Source organism: Rana temporaria, chromosome 3 (assembly GCF_905171775.1).
Source record: "Rana temporaria chromosome 3, aRanTem1.1, whole genome shotgun sequence".
Classification (NCBI taxonomy): domain Eukaryota; kingdom Metazoa; phylum Chordata; class Amphibia; order Anura; family Ranidae; genus Rana; species Rana temporaria.
Window position 1 is genome coordinate 340,920,247 of NC_053491.1, and position 24,741 is coordinate 340,944,987.

Sequence of the window (24,741 nt, forward strand, 5' to 3'; positions counted from 1 at the left end):
TTTTTCCTATAAAAATAACAAATATGTTATACTTACCTGCTCTGTTGCAGTGGATTTGCACAGAGCAGCCCAAAACCAATTTTCTCGGGTCCCTCCCTCCTGTTCAGTGCCCCCACAGCAAGCAGCTTGCTATGGGGGCACCTGAACTGAGTCACAGCTCCCTGTGTCCATTTAGACATGAAGCCCCGATCCAGCCCTGCCCCCTCTCTCCCCTGATTGGTTAGCTGCCTTTGATTGACAGTAGCGGGAGCCAATGGCGCCGCTGCTGTGTCTCAGTTATTTAGGAAAGAGAATCTCAGAGACAGTCGTGGACATCGCTGCATAGAGGGGGACCTCAGGTAAGCATTAGGGGGGCTGAGGGGGGCTGCTGCACACAGAAGGCTTTTTATCTGAATGCATTAAAATAATTACAACCCCTTTAAACCTGTTTACAGGATGAGTGTGTGGAGTGATAGCCTGCCCCGTGTGCATCTTTTTCCTCAATATCAAGTCACAGTCTGGGATTAGGAAGATGACCGAACTGTATTGCTCAACTGCAGCAGAGAAGTGTGAGATCACTGGCTTGGCTTTGCTGTCTGGCAGGGGCACTTAGATCACAAGACTGAACACAGATAGAAGTCCTTTGATAGAGAGCAGGGTTTATGTTTGTGCATTTCAGAGGTGTATTCTACTATTTGCCTGGAATTCAGCTTTAATAGCCTTCAGAGATAATAGAGCTAAAACCTATTACCTGTTATCTAAACTCAATAAAGTGTGCACTAAATATTTTTTATTTTGATGCTTTTTTGATTCTTAAAAAAAATACATTCCCTTCAACAGGTCATGGAATCAGTACAGCTATTGAGAAGGCAGAGAGCACTCTGGGAGTTCCCAGTCCTGTAGAGCTGTCATTTAGGGACCGAGCTGAGGCAGCAGGAGGCAAGTCAACACTCGTGTTTTTTTCAGCATTCGTGATTGGATAGTATTTTTTTTTTTATATACGGAATTACCGTATTTATCGGCGTATAACACGCACATGTGTATAACACGCACCCTAACTTTAAGAGGTGAGTTTCAGGAAAAAACTTTCCACAACCCCCTGCGTATAACACACAGGCACAGTTTACCCTCTATTATCAGGGTAAAAAAGTGAGTGTTATACGGCAGTAAATACAGTAACTCAGGAAACTGCATGTTTCAATAAACCCTTCTCTAAAATACCTGTATCGGCCTTTCTCAACCAGAGGAACCCTTGAAAAAATGTTCAGGTTTCGGTAAGACCACTTTCACTGAGGCGCTTTTCAGGCGCTTTCACGCAAAAGAAAAGCGCCTGAAAAGCTTACAAAAACATATGTCCATTAAAATTAATGAATGCTTTCATACTGGGTCAGCGCACTGACAGAGCGGTGAAAAAACACCCCTCTCCATTTAAATGAATTGAAAGCTCTTCAAAAGCTCCTGAAAAGCTCTTCAAAAGCGCTCAGTGTTTTACTGGCAGTTTACAAGCGCCTCAGTGTGAAAGAGGCCTAAACCCCCTGCTAAAAGCAATTCATTGTTAGTGGGGAAAATTCCCTTGTTGGTAGTCAGTGAAAAGAATGTGCTCCTTTAGGCCCCTTTCAGACTGGGGCGGGAGCCGCGGTGGCGGTATAACGCCGCTAAAAGTAGCGGCGCTATACCGCCGGGATTGCCGTGGAAATCAGCCGCTAGCGGTGCGGTATTAACCCCCGCTAGCGGCCGATAAAGGGTTAATACCGCCCGCAATGCGCCTATATAGAGGCGCATTGCGGGCGGTATTGCCGCGGTTTCCCATTGTTTTCAATGGGAAGGAGCGGTGAAGGAGCGGTATACACGCCGCTCCTCTCACCGCTCCAAAGATGCTGCTGACAGGAGATTTTTTTGTCTCCCGCCAGCGCATCGCCTCAGTGTGAAAGCCCTTCGGCTTTCACATTGAGGTAGCTGGGCAGGAGTTTTTCAGGCGGGATAGCAGCGCTATTTTTAGCGCTGTACCGCCTGAAAAACTCCTCAATGTGAAAGGGGCCTTACTGTTGTGGTCAGAATTACACTCTTCCAGGCAGCTAAAAAGTTCATTGATGTCATACTGTTGGCTGTGCCAAATGGCAATAGACCTGGAACAATGCAGGCACCATCACATGGCAGGTCAATTGGGTACGGCTAAAGGAACCCCTAGCAACATCTGGAGGAATGCTGGATTTCCACGGAACCCTGGTTGAGAATGGCTAATTTACAGTATATGATAGGGATTGGGTCATGGTTAGATTTATACCACGCCAGACTCATCCTATTGAAGTTTCCACTTATGATAATGTTTGGAATGCAAAATACAACAGGAATACAATGGCCCAGATTCAGTAAGAATTGCGCCTAAATTACGGAGGCACAGGGCAACGATTTTGCCCTGCGCCCCCCGCAAATTTGCGCCGCTGCCCTCGATTCACGGAGCAGTAGCTCCGTAAATTGCGAGGGCGCGCCGGCAGGGGGCGGGAATCATTTAAATTAGGCGCGTTCCCGCGCCGATCGTAAAGCGCATGCGCCGTCGGGAAACTTTCCCGACGTGCATTGCGGCAAATGACGTCGCAAGGACGTCATTTGCTTCAAAGTGAACGTGAATGGCGTCCAGCGCCATTCACGAATCACTTACGCAAACGACGTGAAATTCAAATTTTACGACGCGGGAACGGCGGGTATACTTTAGCATTGGCTGCCCCTACTATTAGAAGGGGCAGCCTTACGCTAAAGACGCCGTACGGAAACTCCGTAACTTGCGTACGCAGGGCTCGCGCAACATTGTGAATCGGTGTTAGTATGCAATTTGCATACTATACACTGAGCACAATGGGAGCGCCCCCTAGCGGTCATCGCAAGAATGCAGCCAAAATTCTGCGTGGCATAAGAGCCTTATGCCACGCAGATTTTAGGCTGCAGTCGGCGTTACGATGTTCCTGAATCAGGAGCATTCGTAACGCCGGCGCAAGGAAGCAATTGCGCTGCGTAACTATGGGTACGCAGGCGCAATTGCTCTCTGAATCCGGGCCAATGGCTATAAGGTCCTAAATGTCCTGGTTTTTCAATGGTGCAGATTATATTGTATGGGCCAGATTCAAGAAGCTATTGCGCCCGCGCAACCATAGGTTGCGCGGCGCAATAGCTGTTTTGCTCCCGCGTAGCGAATGCCCCTGATTCAGGAACATCGCTACGCGGACTGCAGCCTAGGATATGACAGACATAAGCCTCCTTATGCCTTCATATCTCAGGCTGCATTCTTGCGTTGGCCGCTAGGGGGCGCGGCCATTGTGATCGGCGTATAGTATGCAAATTGCATACTACCACCGATTCACAAAAGTTGCGCGGGCCCTGCGCACGCAAGGTACGGAGTTTCCGTACGGCGACTTTAGCGCAAGGTTGCTCTTGCTATAGCAGGGGCAGCCAATGCTAAAGTATAGCCGCCCTTCCCGCTCGTGAAATTTAAATTTCACGTCGTTTACGTACAGTAGGTGTTTGTGATATTGTGCTTTTAGCACGACAGCGTCGCGCTGATACTCGGCGACATGGTGCCGAGATCTCGCACTCACTGGAATAGTGACAGCACATCCCAGCAAGCGCGTCATAGAAGCGACGGGAGATCCGACTTGGATTCCCGCCAATTCTACACGTGTGCGGCGTTTGTTATGAATCCTGAAGGGGAAGTCCCCGCCGGATTTTAAATAAAAATCCGGCATGGGTCCCCCCTCAGGAGCATACCGGGCCCTTAGGTCTGTTATGGGTTGTAAGGAGAGCCCCCCTACGGCGAAAAAACGGCGTAGGGGGTCCCCCTACAATCCATACCAGACCCGTATCCAAAGCACGCTACCCGGCCGGTCAGGAAAGGAGTGGGGACGAGCGAGCGCCCCCCCCCTCCTGAGCCGTACCAGGCTGCATGCCCTCAACATGGGGGGGTTGGGTGCTCTGGGGCAGGGGGGCGCACTGCGGCCCCCCACCCCAGAGCACCCTGTCCCCATGTTGATGAGGACAGGGCCCCTTCCCGACAACCCTGGCCGTTGGTTGTCGGGGTATGCGGGCGGGAGGCTTATCGGAATCTGGGAGCCCCCTTTAATAAGAGGGCCCCCAGATACCGGCCCCCCACCCTAAGTGAATGAGTATGGGGTACATCGTACCCCTACCCATTCACCTGCAAGAAAAGTGGTAAAAACACAAATAAACCACACAGTGTATTAAAATATTTTATTTTTCTGCTCCGGAGGCCGCCCCCTGTCTTCTTTATTAGCTCTTTTACCAGGGGGAGCTTCTTCTTTGACGTCTTCGGGTGGGTGGGGGCCGCCGTCTGGTTCTCTTCCACCGCCGGGGGGGGTGGCTTTTAAAAAAGCCCCCACCCCCCCCCCGGCGGGTTTCCTCCGGCGTCTTCGGCGGGGCTCTTCTTCTTCCGCTATCCCGACGGGTCTTCTCCGCTATCCGGGGGGTCTCGCCGCTCTCCGCTGTTGACTCGGCGCACCCCGGTTCTTCGTCTCGCAGTCCGGTCCCTTCTTCCGTGCTGTACGTCTTCTTCCGTGCTGTGAGTTCTTCTTCCGCGCTGTGACGTCATGTTCTTCACTTCTCTTCTTCTCCCGATGTTGACACGCCGGTCCTCCTCGCTGAAATGACGGATGCGCGCCTTGCATCGGACCTATATAGGCCTCACAGTCCCATCATGCTCTGTACCTACCCATGTGATACCAACCACGTGGGTAGGTATCACATGGGTAGGTACAGAGCATGATGGGACTGTGAGGCCTATATAGGTCCGATGCAAGGCGCGCATCCGTCATTTCAGCGAGGAGGACCGGCGTGTCAACATCGGGAGAAGAAGAGAAGTGAAGAACATGACGTCACAGCGCGGAAGAAGAACTCACAGCACGGAAGAAGACGTACAGCACGGAAGAAGGGACCGGACTGCGAGACGAAGAACCGGGGTGCGCCGAGTCAACAGCGGAGAGCGGCGAGACCCCCCGGATAGCGGAGAAGACCCGTCGGGATAGCGGAAGAAGAAGAGCCCCGCCGAAGACGCCGGAGGAAACCCGCAGGGGGGGTGGGGGCTTTTTTAAAAGCCACCCCCCCCCCCGGCGGTGGAAGAGAACCAGACGGCGGCCCCCACCCACCCGAAGACGTCAAAGAAGAAGCTCCCCCTGGTAAAAGAGCTAATAAAGAAGACAGGGGGCGGCCTCCGGAGCAGAAAAATAAAATATTTTAATACACTGTGTGGTTTATTTGTGTTTTTACCACTTTTCTTGCAGGTGAATGGGTAGGGGTACGATGTACCCCATACTCATTCACTTAGGGTAGGGGGCCGGTATCTGGGGGCCCCCTTATTAAAGGGGGCTCCCAGATTCCGATAAGCCTCCCGCCCGCATACCCCGACAACCAACTGCCAGGGTTGTCGGGAAGGGGCCCTGTCCTCATCAACATGGGGACAGGGTGCTCTGAGGTGGGGGGGCCGCAGTGCGCCCCCCTGCCCCAGAGCACCCAACCCCCCCATGTTGAGGGCATGCAGCCTGGTACGGCTCAGGAGGGGGGGGGGGCGCTCGCCCGTCCCCACTCCCTTCCTGGCTGGCCGGGTAGCGTGCTTTGGATACGGGTCTGGTATGGATTGTAGGGGGACCCCCTACGCCGTTTTTTTCGGCGTAGGGGGGCTCTCCTTACAACCCATAACAGACCTAAGGGCCCGGTATGCTCCTGAGGGGGGAACCCATGCCGGATTTTTATTTAAAATCCGGCGGGGACTTCCCCCTCAGGATTCATAACAAACGCCGCACACGTGTAGAATTGGCGGGAATCCAAGTCGGATCTCCCGTTGCTTCTATGACGGCTCTGTCTCCATCGCGGCAAGCCAGCTCGGCGCTGGCTCCCGCGATGGGGCTCGTAGGTGCTCAATCTCGCCGAGAAAGAGAGCGAGATTGACACAAAATCGGGTTCACCTACTGTAAGTGATTCGTGAATGGCGCTGGACGCCATTCACGTTCACTTCGAAGCTATTGACGTCCTTGCGACGTCATTTGCCGCAATGCACGTCGGGAAAGTTTCCCGACGGAGCATGCGCTGTTCGCTCGGCGCGGGAGCGCGCCTAATTTAAATGATTCCCGCCCCCGGCGGGATCATTTACATTAGGCGCCCTTACGCCGGGCTATTTAGCATATCGCCCGTGAAATTTACGGAGCTACTGCTCCGTGAATCGTGGGCATTTCAAAATATTTGCGTGGGCGCAGAGCAAAAATCGTTGCCCTTTGCCCACGCAAATATTGCACGGATCTACCTGAATCTGGCCCTATGTGTTTAGCACTGGTGTGCTTTGTGAGAAGTATTAAAGCTTGAATAGACTCATGCTCATATATTCGTTTATTTGAATTACTTCTATAGTTCAGGTCTTGTTGCACTACAGAAGACTATACACACCCTTACTGCTTAAAAGTGCAGCTATGCCAATGTAAATTGTACAGATGTACACATATACACTGTGCTACAAGTTTGAATAGAAGCTGATTACTCCAACAGTATGTTTTTGGTTAGTGATAGGAAATAGGAGAGTGCAGAGAAGACGCAGGCACAATGTGAAGAACATATAAATGTCTACATCCAATAGAAGGTCACACTGTTTTCTTTTATAGATGCCAATACAGAAGAGGGTGCTGAATCCAAAGAGGGTGAGGCCTCATCACCAATTTCAGGAGCTTTCGGCTTCCTCTCCAGCATCTCCACTGCTGTGCAAAGTACAGTAAGTCTTTTTACATTTCCTATTGCAGGATGGGTCTAATGCTGGTTCAAACTACATAATCATTTTGGATTATTAAGCAGGAAACAGAAAAAACCCTGGTAAATACAGCTTCTAGACAGCTGGCATCACCCAGAAAGCAGTGCTTTATTTGTAAATAGGAAATTGAGTCTATATAATTGCACTTTTTCTTAAATACTCCTAATTCTGATCAAGTCTCCTCCTTGGACACCACCCTTGCACAACTGCATACGTTGTTTTCTGAAGATACCGTTCGCATTGGGATTTCAATCTTGAAGGAGACCCTACACTGGACTCTTCAAATCATCATCTCCTCTGTCCTTCACATCCCTTAAGAGCAGATGTATAAATGGAACATCTTGGATATATGATCTTTGTTTGTTGCCAACACCCCTGATGAACAAGGAAAAGCGAGGAGTCCCCCGGTGTGGGGCTTTAACCACTTCCCGCCCATGGACGTCATATGACGTCCTGGACTTTCAGTGGGGATATCTGAATGATGCCTGCAGCTACAGGCATCATTCAGATATCCATCTCTTCAGCCGGCGAATCCCTGCACCATAAGAAAGATCATAGCGGCGGTTCCGCCGCTTGATCGTTCTTATAGGCGGCGGGAGGGGACGCCCCCCCCCCTCCCGCCGCCATCCGGTGCTTCTCCGGGCTCTCCTTTGCCATCGGAGACCCGGAGAAACGATCCGCCGGCGTCCGATGGAAACCATAGAGTAGACTGGTGACCAGATGGTCACCAGTCATCTCTATGATCATCGGAGGCCCGGGCGCGATGTTATGACGTCACGCCCGGGTCCTGGAATGTAAACACAGCCGCAATCGCGGCTGAAAACATTAGATCGGTGAATTTTTTTTCACGATCTAATGCTTTCCAGCCTGGAGGAGAAATGTGGGGTCTTATTGACCCTGCATCTCTCCATAAAGAGTATAAAAAAAAAAAAAATTACAAAAAAAGTGTGAAAATAAAAGAAATCGAGTAAAATAAAAAAAAAAAAATGTTTAAACGCCCCTATCCCCGGTAGCTCGCGTTTAGAAGCGAACACACACGTAAGTCCCGCCCACATATGTAAACGCCGTTCAAACCACACATGTGAGGTATCGCCGGGTGTGGTAGAGTGCCAGCAACAATTCTAGCACTAGACCTCCTCTGTAACTCTAAATTTGTAACTTGTAAAAAAAAAAATAAGCGACGCCTATGGAGATTTTTAAGTACTGACGTTTGGCGCCATTCCATGAGTGTGCACAATTTTAAAGCTTGACATGTTAGGTATCTATTTACTCGGCGTAACTTCATCTTTCACATTATACAAAAAAATTGAGCTAACTTTACTGTTTTGTTATTTTTTCATTCACAAAACTGTTTTTTTTCCCCCAAAAAAGGCGTTTGAAAAATGATTGCGCAAATACTGTGCGAGATAAAAAGTTGCAATGGCCGGCATTTTATTCCCTAGGGTGTCTGCTAAAAAAACATATATAATGTTTGGGGGTTCTGAGTAATTTTCTAACAAAAAAAATATGATTTATGCATGTAGGAGAGAAGTGCCAAAATAGGCCCGGTATTGAAGTGGTTAAAGGCAACAGTAATTGGAGTAAAAATAATATATGCAAAATAGTTTTATTTATCAAATGGAAAAAAGGGGGTTACACAGCATATTACATTTTAAAAACAAATGACATAGATAAAAGTTGAAAAATGATCCACAACATGAGTACAGGGCCCTAAGCGTTTCGGATATTCCCTTCTTCAGGGGCCGAAGTCTGTGTGGAGCCGGAATATATCTAATAAATTTACAAAAAGAAACAAACATATTGTCGGTAATGACTTACAGTACAAAGATAAATGGCAGCGTGCATATTAACGTGCAATTAGACAGCATCATACCAATCACGGCGTTTTCAACTTTGCAAGATACTGAAGGACATCCCAAACATGGCGCAGAAATTCCTCAAGGTGGTGAAATGCAGGAATAGGAGACTGGTATCTCTTATCTCAAAAAGCAAAGCCCTGGGCCAAAACTGCCAAAACGTAAAGGTTTACTGCCCCTGGGATTTAAAGGACAGTGTCCACATAAGCTTGTTAAAGTACAAAATTTCAAACATATAAGAGCAGGGATCTCCAAACTACAGCCCTCCAGCTGTTGCAGAACTATATGTTCCACGAGGCATTGCAAAACTCTGACATTTACAGACATGACTAGGCATAATGGGAATTGTAGTTCCTGAACAACTGGAGGGCCATAGTTTGGAGACCCCTGCTTAACCTCTTGACCACTGGGCACTTAAACCCCCTTCCTCACCAGACCAATTTTCAGCTTTGGGCGCTCTCACAATTTGAATGACAATTACTCAGTCATACAACATTGTGCCCATCTGAAATTTTTGTCCTTTTTTTCACACAAATAGAGCTTTCTTTTGGTGGTATTTGATCACCTCTGCGATTTTTATTTTTTGCGCTATAAAAGAAAAAACACTTAAAATTTTGTAAAAAATAAATAAAAATATCTTGTTTCTGTCATATTAGCAGGTATTGCGGAGTATTGGGTGGTATTGCAGAGTATGGGGGGGGGGGGGTTATTGCAGAGTATGGGGGGGGGGGTTATTGCAGAGTATGGGGGGGTTGTTGCAGAGTATGGGGGGGGGGTTATTGCAGAGTATGGGGGGTTAATTGCAGAGTATGGGGGGTTAATTGCAGAGTATGGGGGGTTAATTGCAGAGTATGGGGGGTTAAATGCAGAGTATGGGGGGTTAAATGCAGAGTATGGGGGGTTAAATGCAGAGTATGGGGGGTTAAATGCAGAGTATGTGGGTTATTTGCAGAGTATGGGGGGTTAATTGCAGAGTATGGGGGGTATGGGGGTATTGCAGAGTATGAGGGGTTAATTGCAGAGTATTGCACAGGGAGGGAGGGATGGATCTGTGACTGCATGTGTCACAGATCCATCCCATAGCAGCTGCTGCTGCTGCCGCTCTCCCCCCTCTCCTCTCACACTGTACCGATCGGTACAGAGAGGAGAGGGAGGAACCGGCGTCATGTCATGACGCCGGTTTGTTTACAAGTGATCGCTCCGTCATTTGACGGAGCGATCACGTGGTAAACCGCCGCTATCAGCGGCGATTTACCGCGATCTGTGATGCGCCGGGTCTTCTAGACCCGGCGCTCACAGATGATTCCGGGAGCGCGCCCCAGCGGCCGCGCGAGTGAAGGATTCTGGGAGGACGTCGTCCCGGAATAACTCCACCGCGCTGTAGCAGTATTTTCGCTATCGCGCGGTGGGGTAGTGGTTAAGAGAATCAAGAAATACCTATGTCCAGATTTCAGTTAGTGGATATCTGTCGCCTCCTGTATTCCAGGTCCAATGTCTATACCTTCTTTTCCCATCCCCAGCACTCCTATATCTGCATCAACTCTTTTTGGTCAAGCACATTGGTTGTTTACAGGATGCCTCTGTAGGTGCTTTCTCCCTGTCTGATCATGCCCAGTCTCCCTAGATGAGGTACTCACAGCTCTTCCAGTTAGGTTTTGGACCTGGCATTTTCATAATACCCTTTTGTAAGACTGCCTGATCCCAGCAGACGTTACACAGAAAGTGTGTATTTGTGGGGCTCTCATTAAAGAGGAACTGCAGTCTGCTCACGTAATTTGTAATAAAAACATCTTTGCCATTCTGAAGTTTCCCTCCAACCACTTTGCATATTATGTTATATATACTGTGATTCTGTACTTGCCAAATATGCTGCAGAAATGTCCCTCCACTGTCTGGCTGCAACCATTTTAACTGTGGGCAGCTGAAGCTGCTGTCTGTTTACTTTCTGGATTTACACAGACACACACAGAGGCACACCTCCAGCTCTGCAGCTCTCATCGGCCCTCCTATGACTCATCCCCCCTACCTTCCTGGCAAACTCTCACGAGAGTAAGAGAGAGAGCTGTGCATGGTGTCATAAGCCTAAGCTTTTTTCCAGACAAGAAACAGGAAGTAGGCTATATAAGGTATTTACTGGCAGAATTTTTTTTTTTGCTATCCAAAGTTAAAGGGGTTGTAAAGGTAATTTTTTTTGAACACAGCTCGAATGTGGCCAAACCCTTGCACAGGCCCTTAAAGCCCAATACGAACAATTCTTTATTTCAGAGGTCACCACCTGGTGGGACATTAGAGTGTTTCAAAGGTCAGGCCGGGTACACATTTGTGTGGGCGCAGTTCCCAGCATGGGATCCGGTGTGTCCCTATTCACCGGTTCAGGTGTGATTCAGGTCCGAATTTTTGCCTGAATTCACACCTGAACCGGACCCAAAGACGCACAGGACGCATATCATGCAAATTGGATGCGAGGAAACCCGTATCCAATTCTCACATAAGTGAAAACATGAAACCTGGTTTCAGACATAGGTCTTTTTTTGCTGTCTGTGTCCCCAATGGGGAGATTTACTCTTTCTAATGGTACTGACCACCAATGTTAATGAGAATAAAAGTGAGTATAAAGCAGACATTTTGAGTTGTCACCAAAAGAGGAATAAAGGGGAATTATTTTGGTGATTACACTGGTTCCTGTGACAGCTGTCAAAGCGGGAATTTCCCGTGCAAAAAAAAAGAAAAACACGTACTGGGTTAAAACAAGCAGTAAGGAGGCAACTTATTGCTTCCTCATGGCCTGTCAAACCACCCTGGAAAATTATCCACCACTGATCGCTTTTCAGAGGAAGGGCAAGAACTGCCCTAAATTCTAAGTAAAAAAAAAAATGTCTTTAGATATACAGGGCCAGATTCACAGAAGAGATACGACGGCGTTTCTATGAAACGCCGTCGTATCTCTCAGAGTATCTATGTGACTGATTCATAGAATTAGTTACGCATAGATAGCCCTTAGATCTGACAGGTGTAATTGTCTTACACCGTCGGATCTTAGGATGCAGTACCTCGGCCGCCGCTGGGTGGAGTTTGCGTCGTATTCCAGCGTCGGGTATGCAAATGAGGTTTTACGGCGATCCACAACGGTTTTTCGCGTTCGTTACGTCGTTGCTAGTCTAGTTTCCCATCGCAAAGTTAGTCGTCGTTTTACCTGCCCTAACTTTACACAGCCCATGTTAAAGTATGGCCGTCGTTCCCGCGTCGCATTTCCAAAAAAAAATTCTTGCGTAAGACGTCCGGGAATACAAAAGTACGCTACGCACGTCACCGTTCGAAAAAATGACGTCACTTCGCGCAAAGCACGGGAATTTCAAAACGGAGCATGCGCGGTAGGTCTGGCGCGTTAGCACGCCTAATTTAAATGGCACACGCCCCTTTGAATTACGCGGGCTTACACCGGAGGCCGCCGGCGTAAGTTTTCACGCAAGTGCTTGGTGAATCAGGCACTTGCGATGAAAACTTGCGGCGGTGTAACGTATATACGATACGTTACGCCGCCGCGATTCTACGTGAATCTGGCCCACAATGACTATAAATACACTTCAAACAGAAATTCCAGGAAAACAGCAACAGACACCCTTCGAAAATACAAGATTTATTTTTTCTGCTCAGTAGTCCTTGCAATTCACACACCCCTGCCCCAAGCACACAGCTTCATTTTTCATCCTCCTGTCATTGGGCAGTAAAATTGTAGTGTGAATATGATTGTCAAATGAGCAGATGATACAAAAAACTGCATAATTACAGCTCTGCTTATTGAAATGGAAAGGTAATTTTAAAAAACATATATAGTATAGCTTCTGTAGCAATTGTATATGCTATACATTTTTTTTCATTTGCTATAGTTTTTTCCATGAACGTGAAATTACCCTTTAACTAGAAATATGTTTATGCTATTGTTTTAGGGGAAGACTGTCATCACAGGGGGATTGGATGCCTTGGAGTTTATTGGGAAAAAAACAATGGATGTGATCGCAGAAGGAGATCCAGGATTTAAGAAGACCAAAGGGCTTATGCACAGGAACACTACCCTGTCCCATGTAAGCTTTTACACCTACCATAAATATGTTGGTGTCTTCTGGGCACTTTTTTCTTTCTCTTCTTACTTTACTCTTTATTTGTTCTGTTCTTCTCTTTTTTTTTTTCTTGTTTTTTTTTCGGTAATATTCTGTAGGGCATTCTAGATGGAGATAGCCACAATTTCAGAGCAACTCTTGCCCTTTATACACCCATTTCGGGTGCTATCTGTAGATCGATACATTTGGTATAGTAAACATAGTTGGGTTTTTTATTTTATTTTTATCTGCAAAGATCTGTGTCTTACTATAATTTTGCTCTAACTAAGCGTATGCTGTACAATTGTGACGTGTTATTCTAATTTAAGTCTTATTTTGATGAATGCTCTCCGAAGTGTCTTTTGTTTGTTAACTTAAAAGAAAATAATAAAAAAAGAACATATACATATAAATATGTATACATATACATATAAATACTTTAATTAAAGTGATTATAAAGCCTTAGCATCATTGTTTACCTTTTAATGCATTTCTTGAAATAAGGGAAAAAATGTCTAGGCATCGGCATTGGCCCCTCACCCCCCTTCCTCTCTTATGCTTATCTAAACTTTCATTCAATACAGTGCTCTGAACATCTGAAGCAGTGGCGACTGGTGAAGTTTTAGGATGGGGGGGGGGGGGCGCCAGACCCCACCCTTCCTTTTTGACCCACCCCACTCCTTATATAATCCACCCATTCCGTCCCCTGTATTCCACCCATAGTGTCAGGTGTATACAGCACAGCATCACAGGACAAAGTATATAGGTCAACATTACAGATGGGGTATATAGGGCAGCATTACAGATATATAGGGTATATAGGGCAGCATTACAGATAGGGTATATAGGGCAGCATTAACCCCCCTGGCACATGGGACTGGCAATACAACAAACCCCCCCCCCCCCCCGCAGGGGGCTTGTGGCACTGGCAGCACCAAACCCCCCCCATGGATGGGGGAGCGGCGGCAGGGATAGGGGGGCGGCACCCTTGCACCCTCAATGCACAGGATGCCACTGGTCTGAAGCTGTTCTCTCCCCTCACTTCCCTGTCTCTCTGGCTTTGCTGGGACGCCGGGACACCGGGAGCCATTGGCTCCCATTGCTGTCAATCAAAACTAGTGATGAGGGAGCATGGGGCAGGACCGAGTCCCCTGTCTGTGTCAGTGGATGCAGCAGTGGGGTTCTGGAGCGAGTATTCATGAGTGCCCCCATGGGAAGTGGCTTCTTATGGGGGCACTGGACAGAAAGGAGGGGGCCAGGAGCACCAGCAGAGGACCCGAGAAGAGTAGGTTTAGAGCCGCTGCTCAAAATTTTTGGGGGGACGCAAACAAACGAAAAAAAAAAACATAAATTGCAGCCTCACTGTGCCCATCAATTGTCACCACTGTGCCCATCAAACTCTGCCACTGTGCCATAAAATTGTCGCCACTGTGCCAAAAAATTGGCGCCACTGTGCCATGCCATCAAACGCAGCCACTGGGCACATCAATTGTCGCCACTGTGCCATGCCATGCCATCAATTGTCGCCACTGTACCATGCCAAACACAACCACTGTGCCCATCAATTGTCGCCACTTTGCAATGCCAAATACAGCCACTGTGCCCATCAATTGTTGCCACTGTGCCCATCAATTATTGCCACTGTGCCATGCCAAATTCAGCCACTGTGCCATTAATTGTTGCCACTGTGTCATGCCATTGTTGCCACTGTGCCCATCAATTGTCGCCACTGTACCATGGCAAACGCAGCCACTGTGCCCATCAATTGTCGCCACTGTGCCATGCCAAACGCAACCACTGTGACCACCACTCCATGCCATCAATTGTCGCCACTGTACCATGCCAAACACAACCACTGTGCCCATCAATTGTCGCCACTTTGCAATGCCAAATGCAGCCACTGTGCCCATCAATTGTTGCCACTGTGCCCATCAATTGTTGCCACTGTGCCATGCCAAATTCAGCCACTGTGCCATCAATTGTTGCCACTGTGTCATGCCATTGTTGCCACTGTGCCCATCAATTGTCGCCACTGTACCATGGCAAACGCAGCCACTGTGCCCATCAATTGTCGCCACGGTGCCATGCCAAATGCAACCACTGTGCCCATCAATTGTCGCCACTGTGCCATACCAAATGCAGCCACTGTGCCATCAATTGTCGCCACTGTGCCATGTCAAGTGCAGCCACTGCGCCATGCCATTGTCGCCACTGTGCCCATCAATTGCTGCCAGTTTTCCCCTAAAATGCTGCCAGATTGCCCCCCCCCCCCCCCCCCCCCGCCTGGCACTTACCTCTCTCGGTCAGCTAACCTCGGATCCTCCTTCACAATCCCTTGAAGTAGTCTCTCCCTCGATGTCGCTTCAGCCAATCAGGTTACCAGTAACCAGAACCGGTGAACCTGATTGGCTGAGATGCCTGTCAGTGTTAACCAGGGAACGTACACCCTGTGCGTCCCCTGGTTAACTATTTGGAAGCCAATTACAGCCCTCAGGCTGTAATCGGAAAGCCTATCAGAGACGCTGGCTCTGATAGACACTTCCAAAGCCAACCAGCTGCCGTTATTCAGATGGCCATCACTCACCAGGGGGTCGGCCATCTGAATGCATGAATCTGTGTATTGTATTCACTGGCGGTGCAGGAGCGAGAGGGGGCGGCGCTCCTGCGCCCTCTATGGACGCACCGCCACTGTTTAGAGCAGGTAAGTATAGAGATGCTTGTTATTTTTTCAAAAAGAAAAAACCTTTAAAAATCACTTTAATTTATGTATTTAGTCCATAGTAAATGTATAGTGTATTTTCAGGTAGCGTACATTATTGCAGTGTATACCTCAATGTTATTTATGTAAATTTTTTAGGCCTTGTTCGCATGGCCACATGGTGTACACCTGCGCAAGTGTTGTGTCCCGTGCATCCACATGCATTCAGTCCCATTCATGTTTATCAGTAGCAGCTGCTGCAAAGACACTGCTGCTGCTCTAAATTTTGTGTGTGTCCCTGAATTCACACGGTTTGGGTTCGGAGGCAATACATCCACATGGATGTCGAATTGGAAACTGTGGCTGTGTTTGTGCAGCCACTGATTCCCAATAGATATGAATAAGAATGTCTGCACACGGATGCACGGAACATCTGCTCATCCCATGTGAGCAAACAAATCCCTCGCACAGGTGTACATTTAGGTACACCCATGTGAACGTGGCCTTACATGTTTTACATGCTTCCTATTTCTTATTTATGTTGTTGTAGATCTGAAGAAAAGTCACTAGAGGGAGTCTAGAGGGGTTTGTTCTTAACAGCAGATGAGACAGGATTTGCAAACTAATTTATAAGGGCAATTAGAGCAATGCGCTGTATCCAATTTCAGCCAGTCACATGATTCAAAATCTGACTAATGCAAATTTAAATGAGGTTGATGTGAGTAACTAAACCTTGTATCATGTGCTCACTGCCTTTATTTTATAAGCCTTTCTATTTAGTTCAGATTAATATAATTAAAATGTAAAAATGAATAATAACTTACTTTATATACTGTATTTATTGGCGTATAACACTCACTTTTTTACCCTGAAAATAGAGAGTAAACTGTGCATGCGTGTTATACACAGGGGGCTATGGAAAGTTTTTTTCCTGAAACTTCCCTCTAAAAGCTAGTTTGCGTGTTATACGCCTGTGCGTGTTATACACCGATAAATATGGTATTTAAAGCGGGGGTTCACCCGTACATAACACTTTTTACCCTTAGATGGATGCTCATTTTGTCTAGGGGAATCGGCTAGTTGTTTTAACCACTTCCCGACCGCGTCATGTAGATATACGTCGGCAGAATGGCACGGACAGGCACATCAACGTACCTGTACGTGCCTGCCTAGACGTGGGTCGGGGGTCCGATCGGGACCCCCCCGCTACACGCGGCGGTCGGGTTCCCTTGGGGAGCGATCCGGGACGACGGTGCGGCTATTTGTTTATAGCCGCTCCGTCGCGATCGCTCCCCGGAGCTGAAGAACGGGGAGAGCCGTATGTAAACACGGCTTCCCTGTGCTTTCACTATGGCGCTGCATCGATCGAGTGATCCCCTTTATAGGGGAGACTCGATCGATGACGTCATTCCTAAAGCCACACCCCCCTACAGTTGTAAACACACACTAAGTGTACACTAAATCCTACAGCGCCACCTGTGGTTAACTCCCAAACTGCAACTGTCATTTTCACAATAAAGAATGCAATTTAAATGCATTTTTTGCTGGGAAAATGACAATGGTCCCAAAAATGTGTCAAAATTGTCCGAAGTGTCCGCCATAATGTCGCAGTCACGAAAAAATCGCTGATCGCCGCCATTAGTAGTAAAAAAAAAAAAAATAATAAAAATGCAATAAAACTATCCCCTATTTTGTAAACTCTATAAATTTTGCGCAAACCAATCGATAAACGCTTATTGCGATTTTTTTTTTACCAAAAATAGGTAGAAGAATACGTATCGGCCTAAACTGAGGAAAAAAAAAATGTTATATATGTTTTTGGGGGATATTTATTATAGCAAAAAGTAAAAAATATTGCATTTTTTTCAAAATTGTCGCTCTATTTTTGTTTATAGCGCAAAAAATATAAACCGCAGAGGTGATCAAATACCACCAAAAGAAAGCTCTATTTGTGGGGAAAAAAGGACGCCAATTTTGTTTGGGAGCCACGTCGCACGACCGCGCAATTGTCTGTTAAAGCGACGCAGTCCCGAACTGTAAAAGCACCTTGGGTCTTTAGGCAGCATATTGGTCCGGGGCTTAAGTGGTTAAAATATGAGCTGTACTTACCGTTTACGAGATGCATCTTCTCCGCCGCTTCCGGTTATGGTCTGCGGGACTGGGCGTTCCTATTTTGATTGACAGTCTTCCGAGAGGCTTCCAACGGTTGCATCCATCGCGTCTCGATTTTCCGAAAGAAGCCGAACGTCGGTGCGCAGGCGCAGTATAGAGCCGCAACGACGTTCGGCTTCTTTCGGCTACTAGTGACGCGATGGATGCGACCGTCGGAAGCCTCTCGGAAGACTGTCAATCAAGAAGGAACAGCTCATATTTTAAAACAACTAGCCGATTTCCCTAGACAAAACGAGCATCCATCTAAGGGGAAAAATTGTTTTATGGGTGAACTCCCGCTTTAAGCACTTCCCATCCGTGTAGCAGCACAATCTGTGAACGGGGTACAGGGCCCCAGCCCTGACCAATTGCACATATAAACACAGGCTGCACCCCCGCAGTCTGAAATCTCTTGGCACTGTACTTATACACTGAAAAAAGAAAGAATCGATCTGTCAGTGTCACAAGAGCAATACAATGTCATTATGTTGACATTGTACTGCTCTGTTTAGTGATCAGTGACACAGTATGCCATTGCAGCATCATTAGCCAGAGCAGTACAATTTTTTTTTTTTCCCAATGTAAATGATTAAAATTGTAAAACATACAATTGAAAAAAAAAAATCAAGAGCTCGTTCACACGTGCTGTGCTCTATGAAGAGTGATCCATGTTTGAATCTCTTTCCAGCATTTAAAAGGAGGCACAAAGGCATTGTATTGCCTTTTTCCCCCCTAAATGCTAGACTGCTGCAGGTGCAGGGCAGTTACAGCACAGCCCCATTCACTTGAAAGGGTTGTGCTCCACAAATGGTAGTGCCTGCTAAATACTACAGGGGGGATGGTTCTTGCTGTGGTATGTGTACACACCCAGCCGCCACCTTCCTAGCTAAAGGGGGAGCGGTTGATGGGCAATAAAAATGCAGCTCAGCTGTGGGGCTTTACCTCCCCCAGTCACAAGTGTAAATGTGCCTTTACACACTTGCCACACCAGTGCAGCCAGTCAGTGTCCCTGGACTTCACCACACCAGTCCCAGTGTCACTCTAGGCACATCCATGCGTATTCTATGCGAGGGCCATGTTTACCTGCATGGGGATGCACATGTGTTCATGCATCCTCATGCAGGCAGTTCTATTCATGTCTTTTGGGACACAGTAGCTGCATGGACACAGCTGACATCTGTGTAAGTGCAAAGCCCAAACGCAGACAATGTGAGTTCGGGGACGCTTAACCACACGGATATCAGATTGGGAGCTGTTGTCTGTGCAGCAATATTCACCATTCCTCTTACCAAATAACTTGGATTGCCTACTTTCCAAAAAAGGGGCATTTGGGGAGTACTTGTGTCCTGGCATGTTGGGGCCTGAAGAATAGAGATAGGTAGTAATCAATTTTCAAATATACATAACATGGTTTATAGACTCTATAACTTTCACACAGACTAATAATATACTTTGACTTGGGTTATTTTTACCAAAGAAATGTAGCAGTATATATTGTGGCCTAAATGTATGAAGAAAGATTACTTTTTACATTATTTTTCTAAAAGAAACTAAGAAAATTATTATTATTTTTTTTTTAAATGTTCAGTCTATTTCCCAATAAAAAAAACAGTGGCGATTAAATGCCACCATAGGAAAGCTCTATCTGTGTCAAAAAATATAACCTTGATTTGGGTACAGTGTTTCATGACTAATTGTCATTCAAAGTTTGACAGTGCTAAAATCTGAAAAATGGCCTGGGCATGATGGGGATGACACAGTCCAGTCTTTTAGTGATTAAATAAGTATTTTTCCAATTCTTCTTCCATGAATTATCACCCTATGTTATCTGTTCTGATACCCTTTTAGATTTTAAGGGAAGCAAAGGAGAAAGAGGAGCAGCGTGTCAGCAGTGACGTTACGACAGAGACAGAGCGACGAGCGCACTACGGCCTGTTGTTTGATGATTTCCAGGGCCTGTCCCACCTTGAGGCTTTGGAACTGTTGTCCAAGGAAAGTGAGGGGAAGGTATATATACCCTAAGTTGCTATTTCAGTCTCTGCAGTCAGTATGAGCAATTACATTTCTAAAAGCAATTATTTTAAGATGTAATATGCTTTATATATTTTTTAGATCTGCCTTTTTGTAATGACTTTCTTTTTTACAGCCAGACATATTTCTACAAAACTACGCAATATATTCAAAATAATTTTCATTGCAGCACTAACAGTGTTTTAACGGGATCCTTATTCTAGGACTCCTCTGCTTGGCTCATTTGCCCCAGAAGCATGCACAGAAATTGAGCTTCAGTACTTTGCAGTCTGTTATAAAGCTTGTAATAAATTGCATATTTGGTGAGATACTTGTACACAGTTATGCAAAGCTAACAGATACAGGGTGTGTAATTTTTCTTACCACAGCTCTGAGAATGATCTTGTAATTAAAGACAGTAAAAGCAGATTCTCCCACTTAAAGGGGTGTTCCAGTCATTTGTTATGTTTATTAAAAGTCAGCAGCTACATAAAGTGTAGCTGCTGGCTTTAAATAAACATACACTCACCTGCTCCACGTTCCAGCGACGCGCCGGCCGGGGCTCCGCTCCTCTCGCCCCCTCTACGGCCGGCATCTTCATTCCAAGTGTGGGCACCCGGCCGTGACAGCTTTCGGCTTCACGGCTTCACGGCCGGGCACCCACTGCGCATGCGCGAGCGGCCCTGCGCCATCCAATTGGACAGCCATGACAGCTGACAGCTGTCACATGTCCCAGGCGATCGCCTACAGGGAGGGGCTGCAGAAAGGCGATTAAAGGCGGAAGGAGGAAGTGGGACAGGAAGTCCCACTCCTCCTACGCCCCCCTACATGTAAGGGGGCGAGGAGTGGATTTAAGGCTGGGTTCACATATACAGTTGTGTTCAAAATTATTCAACCCCCCAATGCTGTAAAGGGTTTTAGGGAATTTAGTGTACATTTGTAATTGTATTCAGAATGAAATCCTACAAGGACTTCTTAAAGAACCATATGCAACTAAAATGACATCAATTGGTTTTGTAATACAGTAGTAAATGTTTCTTTTGTGAATTCTTCATTTACACAATTATTCAACCCTTTAAAGACTACCACTCTGAAGAACAGAGGTTCATTGAAGTGTATTCAGTCAGGTATTGAAAACACCTGCGGATGTCAGGGAGCAGCAATAAAGCCTAATAAGCATTAATTAGGCAGCTTTAAAATGACTGTGATACTCAGCTCCTTCTAGACATTTACTGGTGTGGTTACAAACATGGTGAAGTCAAGAGAATGGTCCAGGAAGACAAGAGAAGAGGTGATTACTCTTCACAGGAAGGGCAATGGCTATAAGAAGATTGCAAAGATGTTAAACATACCAAAAGACACCATAGGAAGCATCATTCGCAAATTCAAGGCAAAGGGCACTGTTGAAACGCTACCTGGTCGTGGCAGAAAGAAGATGCTGACTTTGACTGCTGTGCGCTACCTGAAGCGTAGAGTGGAGAAAAGTCCCCGTGTGACTGCTGAGGAACTGAGAAAAGATTTGTCAGATGTGGGTACTGAAGTTTCTGCTCAGACAATACGGCGCACACTGCGTAATGAAGGCCTCCATGCCAGAACTCCCAGGCGCACCCCCTTGCTGTCTCCAAAGAATAAGAAGAGTCGACTGCAGTATGCCAAAAGTCATGTGGACAAACCACACAAGTTTTGGGATTGTGTTCTGTGGACTGATGAAACTGTTTGGGCCCATGGATCAACGCTATGTTTGGAGGAGGAAGAACAAGGCCTATGATGAAAAGAACACCTTGCCTACTGTGAAGCATGGCGGGGGGTCAATCATGCTTTGGGGCTGTTTTGCTTCTGCAGATACAGGGAAGCTTCAGCGTGTGCAAGGTACCATGAATTCTCTTCAGTACCAGGAGATATTGGATGACAATGTGATGCAGTCCATCACAAACCTGAGGCTTGGGAGACGTTGGACCTTTCAACAGGACAATGATCCCAAGCATACCTCCAAGTCCACTAGAGCATGGTTGCAGATTAAAGGCTGGAACATTTTGGAGTGGCCATCGCAGTCACCAGACTTAAATCCGATTGAGAACCTCTGGTGGGACTTAAAGAAAGCAGTTGCAGTGCGCAAGCCTGAGGCCTTGTACTCACGGCAGGACATGTCCGATGAAAACGGTCTGCAGACCGTTTCCATCGGACATGTCTGGCCGGGGACTGCCCGGGGACTTCTGTTCGATGGCTATACACACCATCGAACAGAAGCCCGCGCGTAAACATTACGCGGGGCGTGTCCGCGGTGTCGCCGCGTCGATGACGCGGTGTCGCCGCGACAATGACGCGGCGACGTGGGCGGGCCGCCTTAAAAATGCTTCCACGCATGCGTCGAAGTCATTCGACGCATGCGAGGGATGCGGGCGGCAGGACATGTACGGTAGGTCTGTACAGACGACCGTACATGTCCGGGCGGACAGGTTTCCAGCGGACTGTTTTAAAACAAGTCCGGGAAACAGTTGTCCGCTGGAAACCTGTCCGATCCGTCCCAAAATGGTCCGCTCGGGCCAACACACGGCCAAACATGTCTGCTGAAACTGGTCTGCGGACCAGTTTCAGCAGACATGTTTGGTCGTGAGTACGGGGCCTGAGAATGTGACTGAACTGGAGGCTTTTGCCCATGACGAATGGGCGAAGATACCCGTAGATCGCTGCAAGACACTTGTGTCAAGCTATGCTTCACGTTTAAAAGCTGTTATAACTGTAAAAGGATGTTGTACTAAGTACTAAGATTGAATGTCACTTGGGGGTTGAATAAAACTGATAATGATGTGAGCACAGAAAATACATTTGTGGTTATTTCATTATAAATGTTATGTTATATTTGTCTGACCTACACGTGCCTCTTTGATTTAATTGTAAGCAGGATGACTGAATGATCAAAATCAATGTCAAACTGGCCAAAACAATCAATTTCAGTGGGGGTTGAATAATTTTGAATACAACTGTATGCAAATTGGTTGCAGGTTTTCCCAGATCCCAAAAAAAAATCATCCAGCGGTTTACAACTGCTTTATTGTATTCCCTGCATTAACACTTCTGGACCACCCCACGCAGATGTACTGCGGTAGGGTGGCCATCCTGTGCGAAATCCTGTGCAAAATAAGTGATTGCATGCGCAGGATCTGGGGCACATCCGCACGCCGCTGGTGATATGCTCCTGCTGTGATTGGACACAGCGGGAGCCAATTAGCGGGCCCGGCTGGCGTGATGTCCGTCGGGACTCACCGATTGTTTTGAGAAGAGGCAGAATGGCAGTCTGCCTATGTAAACAAGGCAGATCGCTGTTCTGCTAGAGGTAAAAATGGACATCTTGTGTTTCTGCTAAGCAGAAACACAGATCTCTGTCTTCCCCCTAGTCAAAGCATCCCCCACAGTTAGCAAGCACTCCCTAGAGACACATTTAACCCTTTAATTGCCCCTAATGTTAACCCCTTCCCTGCCAGTGTAATTTTTACAGTGACAGTGCATTACGCGTATTGGGATTTTTTCATTGGATATGATTTATAGCAGAAAGTAAAAAATATTGTTTGTTTTTTTTTCAAAATTGTCGGTCTTTTTTTGTTTATTGCGCAAAAAATAAAAACCGAAGAGGTGATCAAATACCACTAAAAGAAAGCTCTAAAAAGACATCAATTTTATTTGGGTACAGCGTCGAATGACTGCACGTTTTTCAGTTAAAATAACGCAAGTGCCATATCGCAGAAGATGGCCTGGTCATGAAGGGGGTAAAACCTTTCCGGGGCTGAAGTGGTTAAGGCAAAACAATGCCCCACCTCCTGTTCCTCCAAACCCCCCCCCCCCCCAACACTTACCTGAGACTTCTCCACTGCTACTGTCAGTAAAATCCTGTGAGGAGAGAGCAGAGTGCAGACACACACAGCTCAGCTCAGGAGTGCAGCTCCATGTGTGCCCCCATAGCAAGCAGCTTGGGGCCACATCCAGGAGAAAAGGAGTGGATAGCACTGGAGGGGACCCCAGAAGGAATAATGGATAATGGATAATTTCAACATGCTCCCACTGCTGCAGCCACTCCCTGCTACCTTCTCTTCCAGTGACAGAGTACATGGAGAAGTTCCCTGTACTAGCTGTCACTTTTTGAAAACAGCATGCCCGTGCTGGGCTCTGCCCACATGGCCAAGTCATTTATTCACTGAGTTCTAAAGTGTATGAATGAACTACAAATCCCAACATCCTTTTCACCTGTCAGCTTGTAGTTCTCAATGATCTACCACACGCTGTTGAGCCTTATGATGCATGGGGCAGACAACTCGCACTGACACTCTGCAGGAGACCTGTATGGCATCAACAATGTGCTGATTGCCGGTGCAATGCTTTCCAGGCTCCTAAAAAAATAAATTGTAAATGCACATTTTTTACCTTCAAAAAAATGTGCATTTATTATTACTTTTTTTATTTTTTTATGTGAATTTATCCTTTAAAGCTCAGCTCCATAAACATGTAAAAAAAATCCACCCGTGTCAAAAGATAATCCTGTATGATTGGTCTCCAACAAACAAAAAAATGTATTGAAAAGAAAAACAATGCTGCTGGTGTTAGTTGGAGTTTGGCTTTAATTTGTTACTGTATTTAAATCTGATTGTACATCTAACACTCTCCTCCCCCAAACTGACAATGCTGCTATCCAAAGGTGCCCCCTGTGCTCACTAATTCCAGAGTGGGGGTTGCGGGCTAGATCATCAGGGAAAATGTGAGGGGGGAAAAAGGCCCTCCAAAAAAAGAAAACGAATACAGCCACCACATCTAACGATTGATAAGCTGCAATCCTGAGCAGCTGTCTATCCTGTTTATTAAATCCTTGTGGTATCCAGTCATGTGGTATCATTTGCTCATTTTTTTTGAACCTGTAAATTGCAATAAAACGATTTGCTGGTTGATCTGCACGTTTTGTGGTCCTCATATCTGCTGAATCTGAATGAGGTGCATTATGTAGAAGTCATGTTAAAGTTATACTTTGCAGACTTGCTGATTTTGAACAATTACATTCTATCCCAGTTGATAAGGAACACAGGTGCAGCGCTCATTTCAGGGTCCTAGATTAGCAATGCAAGGAATCTGGATAATTGGTGCTCTGGCTCCAAGTGTCCTCCGTTCACC

General features: G+C 46.7%; 1 protein-coding gene across 5 annotated transcripts in view; it reads left to right on the forward strand.

The window, feature by feature from the left end:
- The window catches only part of FAM114A2 (family with sequence similarity 114 member A2), an 80,133-nt gene that overhangs the window by 18,829 nt on the left and 36,563 nt on the right, over positions 1–24,741 (forward strand). For all 5 annotated transcript variants that reach the window (XM_040345104.1, XM_040345100.1, XM_040345103.1 and 2 more), the window contains 4 exons: positions 820–918; positions 6,633–6,739; positions 12,579–12,713; positions 19,426–19,584. In XM_040345104.1, coding sequence (XP_040201038.1) covers positions 820–918; positions 6,633–6,739; positions 12,579–12,713; positions 19,426–19,584 — 500 coding nt within the window. The remainder of the gene's footprint in view (positions 1–819; positions 919–6,632; positions 6,740–12,578; positions 12,714–19,425; positions 19,585–24,741) is intronic.